The sequence below is a fragment of the Dermacentor albipictus genome, chromosome 2, assembly GCF_038994185.2.
Source record: "Dermacentor albipictus isolate Rhodes 1998 colony chromosome 2, USDA_Dalb.pri_finalv2, whole genome shotgun sequence".
Taxonomy (NCBI): Eukaryota; Metazoa; Arthropoda; class Arachnida; order Ixodida; family Ixodidae; genus Dermacentor; species Dermacentor albipictus.
Window position 1 is genome coordinate 39,795,731 of NC_091822.1, and position 22,613 is coordinate 39,818,343.

General features: G+C 47.6%; 1 protein-coding gene across 1 annotated transcript in view; it reads right to left on the reverse strand.

Annotated features, from left to right (window-relative positions):
- Positions 1–22,613, reverse strand: part of LOC135918264 (glutathione S-transferase 1-like) — a 49,555-nt gene that overhangs the window by 19,956 nt on the left and 6,986 nt on the right. Inside the window, exon 3 of the mRNA XM_070532840.1 lies at positions 13,256–13,314. Coding sequence (XP_070388941.1) covers positions 13,256–13,314 — 59 coding nt within the window. The remainder of the gene's footprint in view (positions 1–13,255; positions 13,315–22,613) is intronic.

Below are 22,613 nucleotides of genomic sequence, written 5' to 3' on the forward strand. Positions count from 1 at the left end.
CAGCAAATTCTGTCGCTCAGTTACCGCCGCGACGTCGTGGGCTCTCTGCACAAGTTGGTCGCGCCGTCACACAGTCGTAGTGATCGGCGCGAAGTGGGCGGCGCAATGTGTGACGAAACAAAGCACCGTCAAATTGGTGCTTTCCTATTTTATCCTGCGTTGTTAGCTCTGTGGAGCAATGTCGCGCGCCAGATTTAGTTATGTTTTAATACGGCGTAGCCACCAGTCCCTGCGGCTTTAGAGCTTCATAATTTCTTTTTCTTCCACTTACGCAATTTGTTTAAAAGGAGAAGCTGCACGCTATCCAGGTAGGGAGAAGGACGCCACCGTCGTCAACCTCTTCATCGCTGCAATTGTGCCAGCTCAATAGTACATGCACACTCAGTAGTAGCTTGTTCTTCTGCAAAGGAAATAGTCATCCTGGAAAAAAGTTGCGGCTTCCGTAGTAACAACGACACTAGAGTGTACTATACGGAACCACCCCACTGATGCCGCACAAGCCGCACGCTCCTACTTGCGGTGTTGTGCAGCGTCTCACTCACCGCATCTGCAAGGTGTCCTAAAGTCTCAACGCTTTTAAACGTTAAAAAATGGTGTGCTTAGTCTATTATCAAATAATAGTAGAAAAATTTCCATTTTGACTAGTTTCCATGTTGTTTTTGTTTAACGATGTGAACATGGATACTTCGTGAGCAGGGGGCAACCTTGCGCATCCCTGCGACGGAAATCACGCGGCCGCAGACGCATGTCAAAGCTGTCAGCGAAAATGGCTCTGCGACGTGCGCGGCAGAATGATTTCTTTCGCCCCAATCTCGCCATGTGAAACAGTCTTTTCTCGGGCGCCTCAAGGGTGTGCCTCTTCTTTCGGGCATTGTCTTTCTATCCTGTGTCGAATGCGAACAAAGCACACGTGAAGCAGTCTTGCACCTACACTTTCCCTCGATCGAATGGGTTAAAATACAAGAAATGAAATAAAGAATTTATTTCTTAAGGTATCTATTTTTCGCTTTGAATACTATATATTTCAGTTGAAATACGGAGCTCGAACAAATTATTAAATATTGCACTTTTATTTCCGCAAGTGACAACCATGAGGCGAAAGCGTACAAAGGGGGAATTTTAGAAGGTGGCAAGCATAAGGGAGTTCATATGAGGAGCAGTCGCCAGGGGCGCTGCAGTGCTGTTCTCTATGAAGTCAGCCATAAAAAAATCTGACCATTCTCCGTTTATTAGTGGAATGGTAATGCAGTGCCGCTGCTTGGCTGTTCACCGCAGTCACTTAGCTGAGAATATGAAGGCAGCCGTTTCACCCTCTGAAAACGGCAATCAATGACTAGAGACGGGAGTAACGGCTGTCGCTGAAAATGGTGGCACGGGACGTGCTCTGGGGTCCGTACTGCCGCAGCACAGTGAAAATGTACGAATTTATATGTATGCGCGAAGCCCCAGCGATGAATTGTGAATAAGAGCGTGCTGCACTGAGACGTAATGCATTGCTTGTACTCGCTTCCCCAGTGAAAGTGCCTCTGTGCGCATGTACGCAGTATTTTAATGTGTTTTGTGCTCCACGGTGCTTGCGGATCGCCTCTGCTAGAGCGAACAGCGATCGCAGCTGGATATCATAACGACACCGTAGTAATCGCATTTTTTGCAGCTAACAGCTCTTGTGTGCAGTTATTAAATGAGAGTTCGAACGGAGAAAGGTGTTGCAACTGTTTAGTGCGCAGTGCTTGTGACGCAGAAATGCCATCGGACTGGGTGTGGAAAAGCTAGCGATTCTCTACGCTGACCCTGTTTGGGACAGTGTGACTCCGATGTGTCACCGATGACTGAGCAGCCATCTCAAACGAGAGCTGTGATACATTGTCGCTCGAGAACACTACGCACTCCTCAGCGCCGTTGTCCACCACGGCGCATCGATGCCATGCGAGCAGCTACAGTGACGTGCCGATAATCATCTGCTGTGCGCTACGTCGGCAGCATGCACGCAATGAAATTGTGTTGTTGGACGATCACAGCCCAAGAAGATATAAGCATAAGCCAGCCACAGCCAACGCTTTGTTTTACAGTGAAGCTATTTGAGCGGACCCTGTGCCGTCGTTGTCGGACTTCGCTAAAGAGGGATCACATGACCTAACGAGAGAGGAAAAGAAGAGCTCAACAGGCGGACGGAGATTGGAGTGACCCCTTCCCCCCTTTCAGAATGATATCTTATACGCGAATCTTATGCAGTTGTCACACGGTGCGTTTTCGGCGATCGAGCCAGATCGGGATCAAATTTATCGTCAATTGATTCCGCCCTGGTCCGAAAGAAACAAATCTTATGCTGGCACTTTGCGGCCAACTAACAGTGCACAGCGATTGAAACATGATAGCAGGACTGCGTGGCCGGCACCACTTCTTGCGCCAGCAAAAACTGCCGGCAGTCACGTCAATCGTCAAACCAATCCAACCAATAGTTAAAACAAGTGCAGAACCCGCATCTCCAGTGGTGGGTCTTGCGCCCAATACACGGAGCTTCGGATGAGTTGTTCCGCACATTCCATCCCAGATACAACCATGGGAAGATCACGGGCAGGGCGTTATCCTGACGAAGAAGCTGCCTACCGCGAACGTTAGCGAGAGTTGGCTCGTGAACGGGCTCGTGGTCGTAGGGCCTGCCTCACGCACAAAGAAAGCTTTGGGAGAACCGCAAAAACCACTACTAAATTATGCTTACCACACGAAGCCCGCAAAAGTAAAATGAGGGCAAAATGGTGAAACAAAATATTTAAAATACATATTGCTTGCGAGTTTGACTTGTATGGTGTATCACTCGGTGTAACTACCACAGCTTCGCTGTTCGACCATGTTCATGGAATGGAAGAGGTGGTAATCCTTTTTTTATACGGGTGCTTCTATACTTGCGCACTGTCATCGGTGCACAACGAACCAATGACAGTGCGGTGTGCGTGTGTTATTCCGGCTGTCAAAATATGCCTCTCATCTCAGCACCGCGTCGCTGTTGCCAAAAAAAAATAAGTTGGGCGTGGTCCACCTGTGGTGGGTCGAGGAGGAGGAGGAGGACGGAACTTTTTTATTGCAGAAACCATTGCGTGGTTTATTCCTGGGTGGTTCCCTCTGACGGGGCTCCACTGGCGATCGCGACTCGCCGGGCCTGGTCGAGGGTCGCCCGTTGGCTTCCCAGGTCCAGTTCGTAGAGTCTCGCCTCCCAAGACCACGTAGTGAGTGTGTGTGTTGTGACTCGTGGCGAAATTGCGTCGCCCGGATGGTCGGTGCATTCGTGTGTTATGTGCGCGAGTGTGGCTGTGTGGCTGCTACACCAGGGACTTGTCCGGGACGTCTGAGGAGATTGCGTGTGCACGAAAAAAGTGTGGGTATGTGTTCGTTTGCAGGCGGCGCCAGTCCCTTACCTGCAGTTTACAGAGAGCTTGATGTGGGGGAGCGTACTGTGTTCTTTCGAGTCGTTGGTCCTGTAGTATTTGCTGACTTGTGGGCAATAATTCGTGAGTCGCTCGTCGGTCTCTCGGGGGCTCAAGAACGGTGTGGTCTGCCACTCGGCTAGTGAGACCTCGAGCTGCGCAGTCCGCCTCTTCGTTGCCCCGCAGGCCGTCGTGCCCGGGGCACCAGACGATACCGTGCGTCCATTCCAGTGAGCGGCCCAGGATTCGAATGGCTTGTATAGGGAGTGTTCCATTCATGCATAAACGACAAGCCGCTTGTGAGTCCGTAAGGACGTGGGCGGACCTTCCCTTGCTCTCGGCGTCGTGAAGTGCGAGAGCGATCACTGCTGCTTCTGCCGCTAAGCTGCATGTTGCGCGGATGGAGGCAGAGGCTCCCCTGATTGACGACACGAGTGTTTATTTAGGCCCGCGGTGTGGTGACGAGGGATCCGGGCTAGCGTCCGTGTAGTATGTATCCGGGTCTCTGAAACAGTGTTTGTGCAACATGCGGGCACGCGCCGCTCTTCTCTCTTGACTGTGGGTGGGGTGCATGTTCTTGGGGATAGGGTCTACTACAATGTTCTCTCTAATGTGGTCAGGCAGGAGTTGTGTTTCTTATTTGCAGTACTGCGCGCACAAGAGTTACATGCCTCGCACAGGGCGTGACCGATGGTTTTGGCTTACAAGCGAACTGGTGTCAAACTCGCCCGATCGTGACCCCACCCCCTCACCCCGAGTTGCACGCAGGAACACAGCGCGGGCAGCAGCAGCCTGTGGCATCGCATCCAGCAGCAGCAATTCTCAATATGACTGTCAAGACCCTTTCACCTACATGACTGACGTAGAGTTTCGGCGTCATTTTCGCCATTACAAAGCGTCAGTGCGCCACCTGTGGGACGAGTTAGGCGAAGACCTTTTTCTGCGGAGACAGCATGGCCGGCAAATTAGGCTTTCCGTCCACAGATTAGTGTGAGGGAGCTGCGGAGGAAGTGTTCGTGCGATCGCTTCGGCTCGCTCCGGCTCCAAGCGCTGTGCATCCGCCGCGCCCCAGACGCTAGGTTCGGCAGCAACATCGTTGTACTGGGGCACCTGTAAGGACCTGGGGTTAAACCCGTATCAACCAGCCTCCGAATGCGAAGTGGTCACATTATAATGGAAGGCTCAGAATAGACGCCGGGCTGCCTTCCAGTGCAACAGGTACAGAAAGCAGCTGTCTCAGTCACACGGAACCACTGCACAGCACGCGCAGAGAAGCGAAGGAAGTTACTTCGCCAGCACGGACCGCCGCAGTCGCCCGAACGTCCACCTGGCCAGGCAGCAAATGATTTGGCTCACGTACTGCGTGAGCAAAAGCGAAGACGTGTGGCTGTTGAAGGCGATGACCGGCGACTTGTTTCCTCTGTCGGAACCCGCCATCGCCGACAGTGGAAACTACGCCCGTGTGGTCGTGAGGAACGAGCTCATGGCACGATCTACACTTGGTGTCCCCGGGAAGATAGTGCAAATTGACGAGTGTCTTCTTTGCGGCAAGCAAAAGTATCATCGAGGCCGCTTGAGAATGGGCGACAACGTTCCGCCAAGCCACCAAAATTACGGCGGTATTGCAGATCACGAGCAATAAGTCCTCGGCGTGGCCAGTGCACCCACAGAGGAGCTGCGACTTGTTAAGGTCGGCCAACGATACGCGGCGACGCTAGGCTCTATTACTGATGGCAATGTTCAACCGGCCCATTCACAGTGATAAATGGGCCGCACACATGTGTATCCCATATTTAATGGATGCTAACCTGGAGAGCCTCAATCTGCATTGGGAGACAGGGAACCACACCTTGAACTTGGTGGGGCCCACTCTTGGTAGCTCAAAAGCAAGAAATAGAAGTTATTGTCAAAAATTGTAGCGCCACCTCTTAAGCGGCGTGTGCAGGTTAAGTGCAGTGCTACTGGAGTCAAACTTGACATGGATGTGCTGGCAGGCAATTAACAGTCGCGTGAGCTAAAAGACCCTTACATGCGTTAGTTCTAAGCCATGGATCGCTAGGGGTGCCATTGCTCGGCGCTACCCCGTATGAAGGTGTACGCATTTTAAAAGCAAATAAAGCATAGTTTTCTGACCATTTGCATGTATGGATGTTTTCCGGCATTGCGGCGCGCTTACGCGGTCAGCGCACGACAAATCACTTCTGCGCAGGCGATGCTTACTTCGTCTCGCAGCCTTGCTTTAGTGCGAGCAACGAGCGATCTGCTGCAAGCCCTGTGCGAATACCAGGCGCACGCCAATTTGTGCTAGGCGAGCGCGTAGCGAGCCGCGCACATGTCTTCATCTTCTAGATTGCTTTCATCTTCTAGAGAAAAGAGGAAAAGGGGCATTGGCTTGCCGTGTAACGCGAAACGTAATAAATTACATAATAATCTAATACGTGTTCCGTGGACAGCTTGTAAACATTAAAATGCTTATAAACCACATTTAGGTGAGTAGTAAATGCATTTACCTTATAACTTGCTTGTGCATGTAGCATACTGGGTGGAACGACAAATAAGTGAAAGAAGGCACCGATCATGCACCGACGGTTTGATAACGTGGGCTCCAGTTTGTCGACCCCCCATAAGGCAACGCCGAAGTGATGACAGCCATCCAAAGTGAATCTAGGTAAATCTATGAAATCGGAGGCGCGCCGAGGGACAAACATTGTCTTGGCACCATTAGTACTTTCATCTTGGGGCGTCACAGAGTGCGACAAGATGGCGGGTTTCGCCAAACTCAGCGGATCCTGCGTAGCATAGCATAGCACTTTATCCGACACAAGGCTATGGTAAAATGCTATCAAAACACCACTGCTACTAAGAGCTTTGTGACCGTGCCTATCAAAGCTTTGTTTTTTGAAGTTTCTGCAGTCAAGTTGCGTATTTGTGCTCGCGACAGTACATGAATTGCGAAAGACGGAAGCCAACACAGAGTATCACGGGCACTGTATAACAGCCACGGTGGCAGTTTGACGGAAATCAATCTCGCATACTTCGTGGTAACCTCACATGCTCCCAAATAGCAGTTGCCTCCTGAATCGCATGGAAAATTGTCTAGCTCTATTATTTGTCATTCGTCAATTTTTTTCAAGCTTAAGACACGCACAATATGAAGCATACACTTGGTTTACGACAGCTTGCTTGCTTCTTTCGTTTTCTGCTGAAGTGCAAGTTATCTGCGAAGTATGCAGTTCGTGCTCTTTTGTGATCTTAACCGATCCAGTGCCGATTCCTACTCACGCTACAAATGTGGGAATACTTTGTGACGGCACCTTTTCCAATGTGACATTATGCTTAGCCCCAATTATAGTTCAACTTTTTCGTGAGCACGATGGTTTCGGAGTGATCTCGCTCGTAGTCGGGTTTCCGCCATAGTTGACCTACAGATCACTCTCGGTAGCCTTATATCTTTAATAGGTCATTCATAGTGTGCATTTAAAATTAGTTGACGTGTTGTTATCTAAGTACAATGACTACGAAACCCTTCACTGCATAAAATTTGCGAGCAAAAAGAAACATTGCGCTTTTATCTCGTAATCTCTTAAAGAGCTTTGAGGACGTTATGATGCTCATTCAATTTGAGAAACTCTTTTTCATGTGACATTTTTCTGTTGCTGCTTTGGGAAGTGCAGTTCCTTTATCTTGTTCAGAGCAATATGTGGTAGTCGTTGACAGCGATATTGAATACTTCCTATGTTATACTTCCTTATAAATAAGAAAACCTCAAGTGAGTTGCCAAGTCGTGCACTACACCGAGAGTATCGAGAACGAGCTCGCGGCAAGCCTCTAATGATCAGTGCTGCGTGTCAGCGCTGCCCCTAATGACAAAAACTGGGGAAGGCTGTCCTAATTACCAGAACGCAATGGTCCTCCGCCCCATTTCGCCTTACCAGACAAGCGTTTTCGTGTTTTTACAGTCGCTAGACACACGAAGAAAGGGGCTGTTGTTTCCTAGCCCACTAAAAATAATCCGACTGGGGAGTTTCTACCGAGCAGAGGGCTTGAAACCTGATAGTGCATGTGCCTTATGCGATGTCTTCGTAGGGCGCTACCAGACTGGTGGCGATTAGAGCACTTTCCGGTTCGTGGTAGGAGTGCTTTTTCTCGGAATGAAAAAAATCCGTTCATTTATATTAAAATTGGCTTTGATGGATTAAGTTTCCAAAAGCACAGACAGCGTGGATGTACAATGTTTTGGGCGCAGGCTCAATTATTTGTTTCCGTTGACCCTACAGAGGGGCAGCAGAGCATTGAAACAGCAGAGCGTATACTGCCCCATTGGAAAAAAGAAAGCATTCTGAGGATGTTTTTATTTGGGAAAGGGGACCAAACCAAGGCCTCTGCTTGGGAGTAACTTTTTTTGAGTTGTTCGGAATATTTTTGCTCCCATTTGCCTTCAAAACCTTTCTTTGCTTTTCAATTAACGATTTTATTTTCTCAGTACTTAGTAACGGCAAGACTAAGGCATATTTCTTATCCCTATAATACTTCTTTAAACGTTAGCATATCGCCTTTAGGGATCGTATCCACTTAGGATAACATCACGCAGATAACACTGAGTGAAGGGGCTATGTGTCCTACACCCAAAACGGGCTATGTTCTGAGCACTAAAAAGCCTACATGTATTCATTTTTATCTAATACATTGTAACGCCATAGCTTAGTTTAAGTGCGGGAGAGCATCGCCTAGAACGAGTGCTAATATAAGGCGGTCGCTCCTTTATGACAACGTCCTAAATTATGGGGTTTTACGTGCCAAAACCACTTTCTGATTATGAGGCACGCCGTAGTGGGGGACTCCGGCAATTTCGACCACCTGGGGTTCTTTAACGTGCACCTAAATCTAGGTACACTGGTGTTTTCGCATTTCGCCCCCACCGAAATGCGGCCGCCGTGGCCGGGATTCGATCCCGCGACCTCGTGCTCAGCAGCCTAACACCATAGCCACTGAGCAACCACGGCGGGTATGACAACGTCCTAATCTCATAAGTAATTGACACACCTAACTGTAAAGCATATTAGTTTTGTGGAAGCGTGAACCACCTCTAAAAGAGCAATATGGAAAATTATTGATGATTCGAAATTATTTCGAATAGTCCGATGCGCCTTACATATTCGTGCTACGGGCTAACGTTTCTTATTTCGCGTCCGCAGTGTGTTTGCAAGTTCTGTGACGTTTCACATCGCGAACGCGGGTTAGGCACGAGCGTTTGGTTGCTATTCCCTTTTTTTGCACAGTGCGTAGAATGTTTTAAAAATGCTTTGATTTTGTGTAAGTCTGGCAGTTTTCTTCATAGCCTATTTTATAGTTTGTATCTTTTATGTCAGTTTTTCTATATTTTTTAGAGTGTAAAGTGCCATTAGGAGAGATGGGCATAGCCGATATTCTAATCGACATCAAGAGAAAAAAAGATGTAGCTGGGTAGGTCATGTAATGGGCTGGTTACATAACCGTTGGACCATGAGGGTTACGTAGTGGAAACCAAGAGAAAAGAAACGCAGTCGAGGACGGCAGACGACTAGATGGAGCGACGAAATTAGGAAATTCACGGGCGCTAGCTGGAATCGGTTTGCACAGGACAGAGGTAATTGGAGACCGCAGGGAGGGGCCTTCGTCCTGATGCGAACATAAAACAGGCTGATGATGATGCTGCTGCTGATGATGATGAAAGATGGCAAAGCACTGTACGGAAACGTACAGTATTTATTATTTCAAGCAATTTCCTAATGCGCTGTTCATGCTACTCATTTTCCATTCTTTCTCTTCTGGAGCCTTTTGGCCACACCAACCCCGCGCCTTTTGTCGGACTTAGTGCAGCTCGAGCATTGCACTTGGCGACGAGTTCGGGGTCGGTGGACTCGCCCTCGGCCAGCCGCTGCTTCCTTCGCTGCTACGTCTTTCTCGCTCGGCCTCTCGATCACGGGATGAAGGCGGTACGCCCAGAGCGCACACAGAACCCGTAGAGACTGCCACAGGAGATCAACCAAGAGCGCCTCCGCCCACCCTCCCCCACCGCGGCTCTTCACCTTCTTTCTTTTTTTTCCCCCGCTTTGCTCAATGTAGGGTTGGTAATATCAATGGACGAATAATTGATTAAAAGTAGCCCACAACATGATTTATCTTTATCGATGACCACTGTGGGGTTCGGACCCGGACTCTTGGCACAAAGGAACGACAACACAGCAGTGCAAACAATCACCAGTGCATTTATTGCACCTTTCATAGACCAATGCATGCTAGTCGAGTTGCTATCCACAATACATGTCGATGGGCGCGCGACCAATCTAGGAAGTCCGACTCACCGCTACCGGATAGCGAGCAAATATGTTCGCCCCATGCTGGATCCGAACGCCTGGTCGTTCGCGCGTACGCTCACGCGAATGCTGGCGCGTTCGTGAGACGGTCTCGTGAGACGGTTTCGCAGAAGCATGGATCGGCGCACGCGCACCCAAAGAGGAAGACCTTTCTCCTTTTCGCGGCCAAGTAACCCCGCCGGTAGGCGGCGTTAGCGGCGCAGCACTTGCGCCATCTCTCGGACTGCGCTTCAACCACACCGACCGCTGCGGGCCCCAGGTCAAGCGGCGAAGCCGCACTGCAGCAGACAGGAGCTATGCCGGAAAACAAGATATCAGGGGACGCGTGAGAGACGCGCATCCGCACACCACCTATCATTTAATCGATATAAGCGATTGGCCTTGGAGAGTTTGACAGGAATTGCGCGAAGATTTCGAAACCGCACTAGAATGGCAGCATACGAACAGTGAACGTGCAGCTGTGATAGGCCGGCTCTCGACTGTTCGTCCGAATCCCGAATGATGATGAGTGGAGCGCTCCCCTCTCTTCTCCCACACCGCACACGCCACCGCAGCACCCGAAGCCGGTGGCTTGAAATGTCCTCGAAATTCGAGGCATACTATGGCAACCCAGTCGTTGATTATTGGGCCACTCCCAGTCCACTAAAGACGAGGCACAGCATTCGCGCCTGTTCGGAGCATGTATGTTGACATAACGATGACATGCATGTCGATTCCAGCAAATCCCTAGCTTCCGAGCGTCTATTCACGCATGCAGGTTGTGCAGCCATTCAAAAGAGGTGCCTGTTTCACCCGAACATAACAGCCAATTGGCATTCCTTCGTTCTGTCGAAGAGAACATGTGCCTGAAGATGCTCAAGCAGTAATTTATTTTACTCCGTGCATATTGCAATTTCGCGCATATTACAGCGAGGCTGTATATAGTTACCCCGTGGCGGTGGTCAATGGCCGTCCATCTACGCATCGCGTCAACACGAAAAAAGTTTCGTCTCCAGTTTTGCTCGAATGCTCTGTAGCTCTCCACCTAATGCAAGTATTATGAAACAATTATACTGAACTTGACCGCTAAGACGAGTATATCATTATGCCGAGTTTCAGTTACTTGTTTTTGATTATTTGGTTCACAGTGAAGTTGCAAACCTTACCGAATTCCCACCTTCTGTCAACTTATGGCAGTCTACGGCGGAAGTATGGTTCAGAAAACGGCTGTAACTCTTGTTTCGTTGAAACTACCCCCAAACAAATTACGAGACAACCAGCCGATAAGACGTCACTAACATTACGCCGAGTTTCATCTACTTTTCATAATTACGCAGTTCACAATGATGTTGTAAATGTTACGCAATTCCCGTCCACTCTCAATATATGGGTTTCCACGGGAGGGAAACGGAAAACACCGTGTTTACCACCGTGTTTACCTCTAGTCCTTCCAAGTCTCATTCAGCTAATTCACTAGGAAGTATGCTCAATCGCAAATTACAACGAAATATTTTTTGTTTCCTACCCTCTTTTGACTGCGCCCCGGTCAACGCATATTGTCACTCGCGTCGAGGCTCGCTTTAACGGCCACCGGCGTCCTATGCACACTGTTGCCACCAGTGGGCGCTGTCTCAAGCGCTTACGCAGCTGCCGCTGGATGAGTAAATGATGAGTAACCAGTAAATGGCAAATATACTGCGAGAAATAGTCTATGGCTCAAATACTGGCTCAAGCAAAATTAAAAGGTGAAGTGGACATTGGTTATCAGAAATACATGAGAAAAAGAAGGCCGCACCTAGAATATTTTGGAACCGAATAACATTCTTAGCCAGGAAGTCAACAACAATCCAACAGCATATCCTACAAGAAGATGAATCAGACTGGAAGGAGAAGCGGGAATAAATTACATCCAAAAAATAACCGCCGAACCTTTCCAATGCAATGACGAGGTTGTATTTGAAAAAAAAAAGAGTATGAAGGAGAACCAGAAGAAAAAGAAGCAGGAGCTGACAAATTTCAACTGGAAGAAAGCCGAAGAAAAAATTCCTAAGCGCACAGCCACAGCGCTAGACGACGTTCCCGTTAGGCTGATTATTAAGCTAGGACCAAAAAGTAAGGAAACTCCGGTGAACGCAGTGGAAAAACCTTTAAAAGATAGACGAATACGGATTTTCGATTACGGACGAATACGGAATACGGATTTTCGAACATGCTGATGGAATTTTAGGGAATTATGCTGGTCACATCACCAAATGTGATTGGACATATTTGCGACACAGTGGTTGTGTCACTAAAGGCTTGCCGTTTGGCGTGTCCTAATATAAAGATGACCGCCACAAGAAATCATTTTGCAAACGAGTATGATAAAAGTCCAAGAAAAGATAAAGTTCTTGTGGTCACTGAACAGATCGATTTGACAAAAGAACATTAAAAAATTATGGCGTTTAGCGTGCCAAGTCTACGATCTGATTGGGAGGCACGTCGGAAATTTTAACCACCTGGGGTTCCTTAACGTTCACCTAAATCTAAGTATACGGGTGTTTCCGCATTCCACCCCCTTCGAAATGTGGCCGCCGCGGCCGGGATTTGATTCCGTGAACTCATGCTTAGAAGCCCAACACCATAACCACTAAGCAACCACAGTGGGTGATTAAAAAGAAAGAAACGTAAAGCCCGTTCATAGGTGATATGAGTTCATGTCATACAACTCATGATGCCTTATATATTAGTTTTTTTTCTGACCGTAATGACTTCTCGGCAAACTCTCGTCGATGACCTGGCAACACACTGACCACATGAAACAATTATTCAGTAGCCAGTCGCTTAAGGCAACAGAACCTCGACAGGGAACACCAGATTCACTATTAGGGACTTTAAATTTTTCTATGCTAAAGCAAACATCAATTGGCAGAAGGCCTCAACACAAGAATTACGGTACTTGGCAAATAACGGTGACTGGTATTATGATGTTCTTTTTTAGTGTCGCGGTTTCTCCAGGTGTCAAGTGTAGTTTTCATAATGACGCTATGTAAACTTAAGAGATAAAAAAATATGGCAAGCTTAAAGTGTCAATACGCTGTGAATTTGCAAGGACTGCGATTTCTTTACATACTTTTCTTTGCGCTACGTGGAGTGAATTTCTCAGAAAAGCAAAAATGGAACAGCGACGTATGCGTGCAGAATCGCTAAAACAAGCATGCATTGCTTAAATGGACGACGCACGCTTGTGCTATGTTGTCAAGGTCGCTTGTACCGACACCTTTCATCGCCAACAATTTTGTTTCGGGACGCACTAATACTGACATTTCATGGAAATGCCAATGTAGCACAGTTTCTAGACACGATTACCAATGTCGCTTTAGGATCAGCTAAAATTGCCTGTTTAGCAGCGAAATGACCCAACAGTTGCCCGAAGCATAGCAGCTTTTAACAAAGAAATAATTTACAACGATGCCCAGTTACGCGATGTAATTGTACACAAAATCAGAAGTCACTTGCCTTTCCCAAAGGACAAAGCCATCGTCGACCAGCGTCGGCAAGACGGACTGAGGATTGATCTGGACAATGAGAGAAAAAGTAGTGGCTTATCACTACATTTAAATAGATTAAACGTATGTGCTGAAAGCACTATGAACGTACCGTCATGACTCAGCGATTATAGCACCGGGCATGTGCGCATGTAGCTTGAACCGAAAGGTGCTTTATCCAGAAAGCGGCCGTGCCCTTTGATTTGGGTGCATTTCAAAGCAACCGCACGTATTCAATATAAATGTGGCGCCTTATGGATCCACTATGACACCCTATTTTCCCAATTGTTGCTTTTATGCCACAAGGCTAATCAGTAAACAAACTAAATGACGAAGTCATTGTGGTGCAACTTGCATTTGACTTTTATACTGTTATGATCATGCGCGTTTAGGACTGTGCTGTGGATCTCTGACCGTATGAAGTGATTTCTCTTCATTTTCCTACATAATCTTATAGTTGTTTCCGCTCTGCGAAAAGGAGTAGCCATCACCATTATAAGGTGATTACGTCTTTTTCTTTTTTTTCATTTCAATAAAAAAGGAGTCATAAATCCGTTAAGAGCACGTAGTGAAGATCAGTGTTACCTCCTTGGCCTCCTTCATTTACATTAACATTTTGATGTAATTGTTCCAAAGAAATTACAAGCTTTGCCACAAGCTAACTGGTGCGTTTTCTCAGTCAAAATGCAATAACATCTGCAGGTGACATCTTCATTTAGCTAGTGCTAATGCCAAAATAGTGTCCGGCTGATTTTAGAGCAAAAAATATCTGCAACGCAATCTCACGCAGCATCACTACAGGAAGAGACTAGCACATGAAAGTCGCAGCTTCACAGCGTCTTGTGCTGTGAACACTTTTTATTGCGCATTATTTAAATTTGCATCGCACAGTGAGCATTTTCCTCTTGATTTCTTGAGGGCACGAACAAGGAGAGGTGGGGGCATTGTGGAATGCGCATAGGCGTAATTACCCGGGGGGGGGGAGGGGGCATGGAGGTCACATGCCCCCCCCCCCGCTATCAGAAGTGGAGGAGCAAAGTATTCCTGACCATTTGCACCCCCCCCCTCTTTTGAAAGCAGGCACTTTTGGCTGCACGCTGAAAACTTGAACGGCTGAGGCAAAATTGTCTTTGTGAATGCATCCACGTACATAAAGCATTTATTTATTACATATCCCCCCTGTTGGTAATGATGATCACCTTTCATGCCTCGCTGCTAAGAGCTGTAGAAGACGACAGACGGGGTACGGCATACACGCTGGCATTGCGGAGAAGGCCGGCGCTATGCAGTTCCGGCCATAAACAATTTCACGTTTCTCTTGTGGCATCATTTCCACTATATTGAGACCACCTAATCATATTTGAAAACTAAAAACTAAGTTTCTGTGTTCAACCTAAGGGCGAAGGATTATAAAGTGTAATAATATACCGCGTGGAACAATGGCGGGTATTACGGCATGAATGTGTTGGACAAATAACTACCAAAACTTATATATATATATATATATATATATATATATATATATATATACAGGGTGTCCCAGCTAACTTGGACCAAGATTTTGAAGGAAGTCTACGCGTTCTTCAGAAAAGAACTCACCTGGATGTTGTTAGCGTTTATGTAATCTTACAGTACCATATTACGTTGTCATTTTTGAGTAATTTAGCAAATTAACTTTCTAAATATAGCTTGAAACGTTCAGGCGTCAATAGGAAAGTTGTGGAGCTCCACAAATATTGCCCAACTCCGGTACTTCCAACGAGATAGACTAAGCGTAGCCGTTTTTATTAGGGAGAAATCAAAGCGCGCAGAGTTTAAAAAATATCACGTGACAGCAAGCTCGTGCGCCCGCATGCGCCACGATTACAGTGCTCTCAAACGTGCTTTATAAAAAACATCGCTCGCTTCACGCCTTTCGTTAACCACGACAGAGCTTTGCGTTGTGCTTGCTTCCGAGATAAACGCCAGTGGGTTCCGGTGGCAGTTGAAGTAGAGCACGGCTGCAGTTTCTGCGGCGTTAATTGCACTCTCACGCCCGCAGAATGCATGCGGAGGAAAAATGACAAGCTCATGAGTTCGAATTCGGCAGGAAGACCCCAACAAGCAAACACGCAGTATAACAAGCTTGATAACGTCATATGAATTACGCTGGTTGCCACGAAAGGAAGAATTGTAAACTGACACGGGAGGTTGCTTTTTAGCTTCCTGTACATTCCTTGTCGGCAGAGAATTTGTAATTTCATATTACCCACGTGCCTTTTCCATGACGCACAAAAGTTTCACACAAATGGCTCTCTTCAAGGATAAGGGTTGCAGGGATTTATACGCCGTGCTGTCTGTCTAAAGAATGTGTTCAAACAAGTCGTCCTCTGCCATAATGCAGTATTCGCAACTTTTGAGCATGTCCTATGTAGCTTTTTTGATGACACAATACGGTATCGCGCTGCAGGCATCGGGAATCTCTGCCCTTAGCGCTTCTGGTGTAGTTGTAGGTTTGCGGTACACTCCGTCTTTCACATGTCCCCACAAGAAGAAGTCAAGAGGTGTCAAGTCCTGAGACTTTGCAGGCCATGCCACTAGTCGATGCCACCCGACCCACTGGCGTTTGAAGGCTTCGTCAAGCCAGGCTGGGGCAAGGATGCTGCTGTGAGGTGGTGTACGGTCGTGCTGATTCCACATTCGCTTTAAAAACACAAAAGGAAGATCACAGCGAAAATCTTCGGTTGAGCCTTCCAAGATGTAATTCACGCACAGCTTAGTAGCGAGCATAATGCCAAAAAATATGGGGCCAATTATACTCCGTCAAAGATACTGCACCACACACTGAATGACCATTGGTACCGGTGTCTGGACTGCGCGACCTAATGCGAGTTTGTATCGCTCCAGTAATGCGCAATATGGATGTTCACTTGAGAATTTCTCGACCAGGTTGCCTCATCTGTCTAGAGCACTTTCTCAACAAAATCCGGTAGTTCGTCACTATTCACAAGGATCCAATTTCAGAAATCAGGGTGGTATCGAAAGTCTTTCTTGCAGCTGTTCATGCAGTTAGAGGTGATACGTGTGCATTTCAGCCTTCATAATAACTTCTGACATGGAAGACTTTGAAATGCCGACCTCACCATTCACATCACGCACGCTGGAATGAGGGTTTGCAGTCATGAAAGCCAAAATGTCTCCTTTGCCCTCTTCACTTATGATCCCCTTTCTGTACCGCGTCTTCTTGAAGCTGCCTGTTTCTTTCAGCGTCAAGTAACTCCTCATTATTGTATTCGCACTAGGTCTTACCCCACGTTGCCGATTTCGGTATACCTTGGCAGCTTTCCTCTTGTTGTCCCATGCCGCGCCCAAGGCTAAGACCATTTGGGCTAGTTGGTGAGTGATCATAGTACCTTGCTGGTGAAGCAGCGCACAAACACGGACATATATGATTTGCTAAGACCATGTTTGCCTTCTGCTCGCTTCAGTACGGCATGCTTTAAGCACTGCAAACAAATTCTTCGAAATGGCTGCGCGGCACGACGGTAATAGGCAGTGGAGCTCACATGCACCCAGCCGCTGGCACAGCTTCGAAGAAAAGCGGCGTTGTAACAACTGATGCTCTCTCTCGCCCAGGTTCCAGATGTATGATGCATGTTTTGCTGTATTTTTTTCTATTCCGCATCGACATGAACGATGGAACGAAATTGCTCTACTCGTCATATCGAAATAAACGGCTGATGACGGCGCGTTCTTTGTTGACAGGTGCGAGTGGCTGCTGACGAAGCGCCTTTTTGGAGCGCCGTCGCCAGCCGCTGTCGGTAATGTTAGAGCCGAGCAAAGGTTGAAGACCTTTCTCGCGAATGAAGGGATGGCGCGGCGCTGGCAATATTTTTACAAATCACTCGTGAGAACGCTGTAATCGCGGTGCATTGGGGCGCACAGAGCGCGCTGTCACGTCGTATTTTCTTTTACTCCGCAGGCTTTCGTTTTTCCCGAATAAGAACGGCTACGCTGTCTATCTCGTTGGAAGCACCTGGGTTGGGCAATAGTTGTGAAGCTGCACAACTTTCCTATTGACGTCTGAACGTTTCAAGCTTTGCTTATGTAGATAATCAATTTATCTCGGCTAATTGTTAAAAAATACATGCAAAAAGTTGTTCTGTAAGTTTAAATAAACGCTCACAACATCCATGCTATGTCATTAGAGAGAGCGAGATCCGAGAGTGTTCGCAATTAAGCTTTATGGTTTTCTTAAAATTAGGCACATCGAGGCACGCAAAAACAACCCGAGCAAATAACTTACGTGGTCAGGGGGACACAAAGTGAGGTTATAATTATCGCTGTCAGCAGCCCAATTCACTAAAATTGAATAACTTATGTTTTGTTGAATGCAGTAAGTGGGTATACTTGTATTGCAAAGTGAGGGGCAGTGGTCTTTCTACACAGGATCAGTTCGAAGAATTCTTCTAGCGTATCTGTGCACCAAGATATGCGACTCCAAATGTTTTTAGTCATTCGCATAATTACGCACGGAAGAGAGTTAGGATAGCGCAAAGCTTCTCCCTGATGTGATGCGGCTGTTGCGTGCATCACTAAGTAATGATGGGCAGCCTGTAAGGATAGCGGCAGCTGCCATGCCGAGATAATGGCACGAGCGGAGAAGCCAGAGGGCAGTGCGCGTGCGGGATGGTGACTAGACGAGCGGGCATGGTTTCTGCCTGTGTTACGCAACTAAAGTGACTGCTCATTTCCAGGTACTCTAACTTTTATTGATATCAAGAGCAACAGCTGCACGGCACGGCAAGCCGCGCTGGCATATCTTGGGTGCTATAACGTAACGCTATTCGAAACTTTTCTATTCCACTTCTGCAATCAGCCGTCCGCGATGGGTCCAAACGTTTTTCGACGACCCCCACTTCGCTTGTCTGTCACACGACGTCACGAAAATCGCGGTAGCTTTCCGTCTTATATGACTTGTACACATTGCTTATACATGATTCTACCGAACAAAACAAAAATAGTTATTTCTGATTCAACGCCTTTTCGCCATTACACCTTGGCTATCCGTGAAAAGTTTTCGGCCCGCACCAACTTCACCTGCTTGTCACGCGACTCCCTTAAATCGCGAAAACTGATCACGTGAAAGTGACGCGTATGTGTTAAAGTTGCATTAATATTCCGAACAAAAGAGAACTTTTTTTTCTGAATAGCCGCAGGCAGCCCCGTTCCGAAAGGAATAAAAGATGGCTGCCGCCTATCGCTTGGGCAACTGGCATCTGCCGGAGAGCATGGGTTTATCTGGGTGTAACGTTTTCGAGCACTTTCGGCACGTTTACGACCTCGGTCTACGAACTCTTCTTTGCTGAGGATGCGCTTTAGCGACATTCTTAACCTTCTGTTGCATGCCGCCGCGATTTTCGACGAGCCGCCGCAAGCTAAGTAAGGAAAAGCGGACCAATCGCCGACGCCGGCACGAACCTTTTCATGCGGTTATCAATTTTCAATGCACTGGCTCAGCCCCATCGAATCTCTCTCCGCATGAGCGGGCTTGTCGCCTTTTGTCAGTCAATTAGATAAGAGAAGCCGCTCAGTGTAGGCAATGTGATTCGTTTTTAAAGCAAAGGTGACTTCCTATGAACGAGGAGAGGGTTTGATTGGTCTGTACAGACAACCATGCAGGTTGTCTGTACAGGTTGATGCTTGCGCCGGGGGTTACGCATATTTGAAGTCAGGAGAATGGCATAAAAACACAGACGAATAGTTTTGCGTTATAGGGCCCCTTGATTTCACGGCATGAGATGACAATGAGGCCCGCTGTAGTGGGGGACTCCGGAATAATTTTCACCGCCTGTGCTTCTTTAACGTGCACCAAATGTGCGGTACACGGCCGTTTTGTCGTTTCACATCTATCGCAATGCGGCAGCCGCGGCAGGGATTTAATGTAATCCCGCGCCCTCGTGCTGAGCAGAGCAATACGTCTTGTAGGAACGATTATGTATGTCGTGCGATAAAACACACAGGGAGAGGTATTTGCTTGAGGCGTCGTTGTGCGCCATATTTCATGACCTCTCAGATGATTGAGAATTGTCATTGCCTCACATTGCACATCGCATCGTGGCAGAAGTATTAAACTTGAATTGGCTTATGGAGTTGTACGTGCCAAAACAACAAGCGGATTATTAGGCACGCCGTAGTGGCCGACTCCGCATTAATTTTGACATTGTGATGTCCTTTAACTGTGTCCCAAAATCTAAGTGCACGTGCATTTTCTATTTCGTCCCCATTGAAATGCGGCTGCCGCGGTAGGGATCAAACCCACAATCTCTAGCAATGCCATAACTGCAAATCTACCGCGGCGGGCAGAGAAGTGTTCGTTTGACGGTCCACCGCTTCCGCACTGACGCCGAGACCATTCGGTGCGCTTTAATTAAAGCGGCTCTGCTTCTGCACGCCCTGCGTAATTTGTCCGCTCGACATATTTGCATGGCGTTTATTTTTCAGAAATAGCACGAACGTGCTGTACCCTACCTTGAACTTAAGCTTATACAGTTTTCCCGCAAGCGCTGTCGTATAGTAGTAGGGTTTCCTTGCCTTCTCAAGTCACCTTCCCCCACCCCCACTTCTATGGGAACTGCCTCTTTTTCTCCCTCCTTTCTAGAGTTCCATCTACGTCCTCTCTGGACTACCAAGTTAGTGGAAAGAGAAGTGCTGCAGCTTCTGTAACGCTTTTGAGGGGAGTCACGAATAATTACAGCTGTCAAGAAGCTAATGTGGAAACGCTGAGAGAGCTGAGGACATTGTGCACTGTCGACGCGGTGGCGTCCAAACGAGTCTGCCACGTAGCTTTTCCGCTCTGACTCGCTCCTGTCCTGTATGCACACACCCTAACACCCCCCCTCCCCTCTAAACAGTGCGCCGACAGCGTGTACCGACTGTCGCAGCAGCCTCAGCAGCAGGAGCAACAGCAGCAGTGGGAAAGTCGAAGGAAGAAGAAAAAAAAACCTTAGTTTAAAAAAAAATGAGGACTCAGAGGCGTATGAAACGGAAAGGGGTGGCACAGGCGTGCAGCAGGACCTTCAATTTATGTCCTCTGTTGAAGGGTTTATCTACCAGATTCCGAACATCTGTGGAAAATTGTATGTAGGTCAGACTAGATATGATCTAATCCGGATGTTTCAACATCCGGCTTAGAGAGGATCTTAGCACTTTAAAAGGTGCTCATATTTTATTTGGCGCTACATTGCAAGCAATACGGATGCAGACCTATCTAAGAAGCACGACAGTCTTTTCGCCATAGGGGTCAATTAACTAGGGAGCTGGCTGAAACATTTTGTATCCAGATGCAGGGTGCCACGGGCCTGAGCCAACATTCGGTGCACCTTCTTGATGATGAAATGGCGTAATTTAATACTTGATGCCTAGTTTGATGTCACGGTAGTCATACTTTTTAGCTATTGTTTATTTATATATGTGCCTGCCGTATTCAATTTACAATTTAGAGTTATTGGTTAATCCAGAAGTTTTTGCTTGCTTTTTGTCTGTCTTACGCGCGGTGTTTTAGATCGCTGTCATAAGAATAGTATATGTTACATCTGCGTTTCTCAATAAACGTTGCTTTGAAGTCAGCGCATGTGACGTCTACGTTTTCTTTGGCTTCGCCCTTTTTGAACGCCGTTTTACAATCATCGTACAGCTTTAGCGACTCGCACAAAATTCCGCTCTTTTTCGAGTTTTTGTGCATATATGCATGAGCGCGGTGTGGTTTCGGTAGCTCAGGATAAACGTCAGCCGTATTTTATTTTTCGTGCTGTGTGGCATGAAGGCCTGCCTCGTCAACTAAAGTGGACGCCACCAGAAGTGTCCGCAAACAAAGCTCGACTTTAAAGGGAAGCTGAAAGGTTTTCCAGAAAAAATGAGTGAACATCTGTACATAATGGTTTTCAACCATCCGAATTCGAATATCATATCGTAATTGAGCGAAAGAAAGCGCAAATATATTTTATTTCGACCAAACGTGCAGCAGCGGACACGCCCAGCTCGCGCGTCTCGTTTCCGCCTGTGATTAGTCGGTGCGCCTCGTGACGTCAACTCTAGTAACCGACCGCTGCCGCTATACATGAAGCGCGGTACCAGGTAGTTTGGTGCTGTTTTTCTTAGACGGTAATGGAAAATTTAGAGAGACTGCGTTTTTCTGAGGAGTTCGGCGTCACTCCCTACACGTACGAGCCGATTGCGAAGAGCCGGCCTCTCGAAGAAGGAAACGATGCTCGTGCGAGCAGTGCTTTCGACACGAACGAAAGCAAAGTCTTGGGATCTCCTCGTGTTGGAAATGCTCTTTGGTGAGTATGTTTTTTGCAAAGCGATCTATGATCTCGCCGATCTTTCGCCGATCTATTGAGCTCGTTTCCGGTCAAACAACTGTAGTGTTGTGTTCCTGCATGCCTCCTCGTGGAACGTAAGCGGGGATGCGATCGCCGGCATTTGTGCGCTGTCCAAAGCTGTCGGTAATCTACAAAGATAGTTTAAACGCGTGAAAAGCTTCCCTGTTCATGCAGTACGTGTAGTGACCTTCATCTGTTGACTACCACTCACGTTGACAACCACTCACGTTGATTACCACTCACGTTGACTACCACGCACGTTGACTACCACTCTACATACACGCAGACGCACCAACAAACGAATGCAAGGTTGATCGAAGTAGATTACGATGGCACGCACGCAGAAACAAGCGCGGTCAGGCACGGTCGCGGACGCTGCGAAGGAACGAAACACTAGAATTGACGTCACAACAACGCGGTTTCTGGTCTCCGCTCCGCTCGCTCACTCTACGGGGGGCGGAGCTACAGCGCAATTTCAACCGACGATTACGTCGCTCCTAATTGAAAAAAAAAACAAATTTTACCTACATGGTTTATAAGGTTCTCGCATCCGTATGTGAGCGTCTTATTGAATTCGACAGACTCTTCAGCTTCCCTTTAAGCAATGCAAATGTTTTGCTACAATTCATGCTATAAAAGCAGAACGTCCCAAATAGCTTAGAGTGCTGTTATCAGGCGTTCGTTCCTGCGTTTAGTGTTGGCGTCTCTCGACCACTTTCCTCGGCGTAACCGAGCGAACAAGCACATCGAAGGATGAAAGAGCGAACGCTGAGCGCAGCGGGGGATGAAAGACGGCGATTGCGAAGAGAGCGGCAGGAGGAAAGCGTAGGAGGAGTGCATGGCGACGACGCGAAAAAGAAAAGCGTCGGGCAGTGCAAGATGGGCTTTGCGGGGACGAACGCTACCAGATGGCGCCAGGGTATCGCGCCGTCGTCTGTTCCCCAATGGGATACGGCAGGCGCGTCC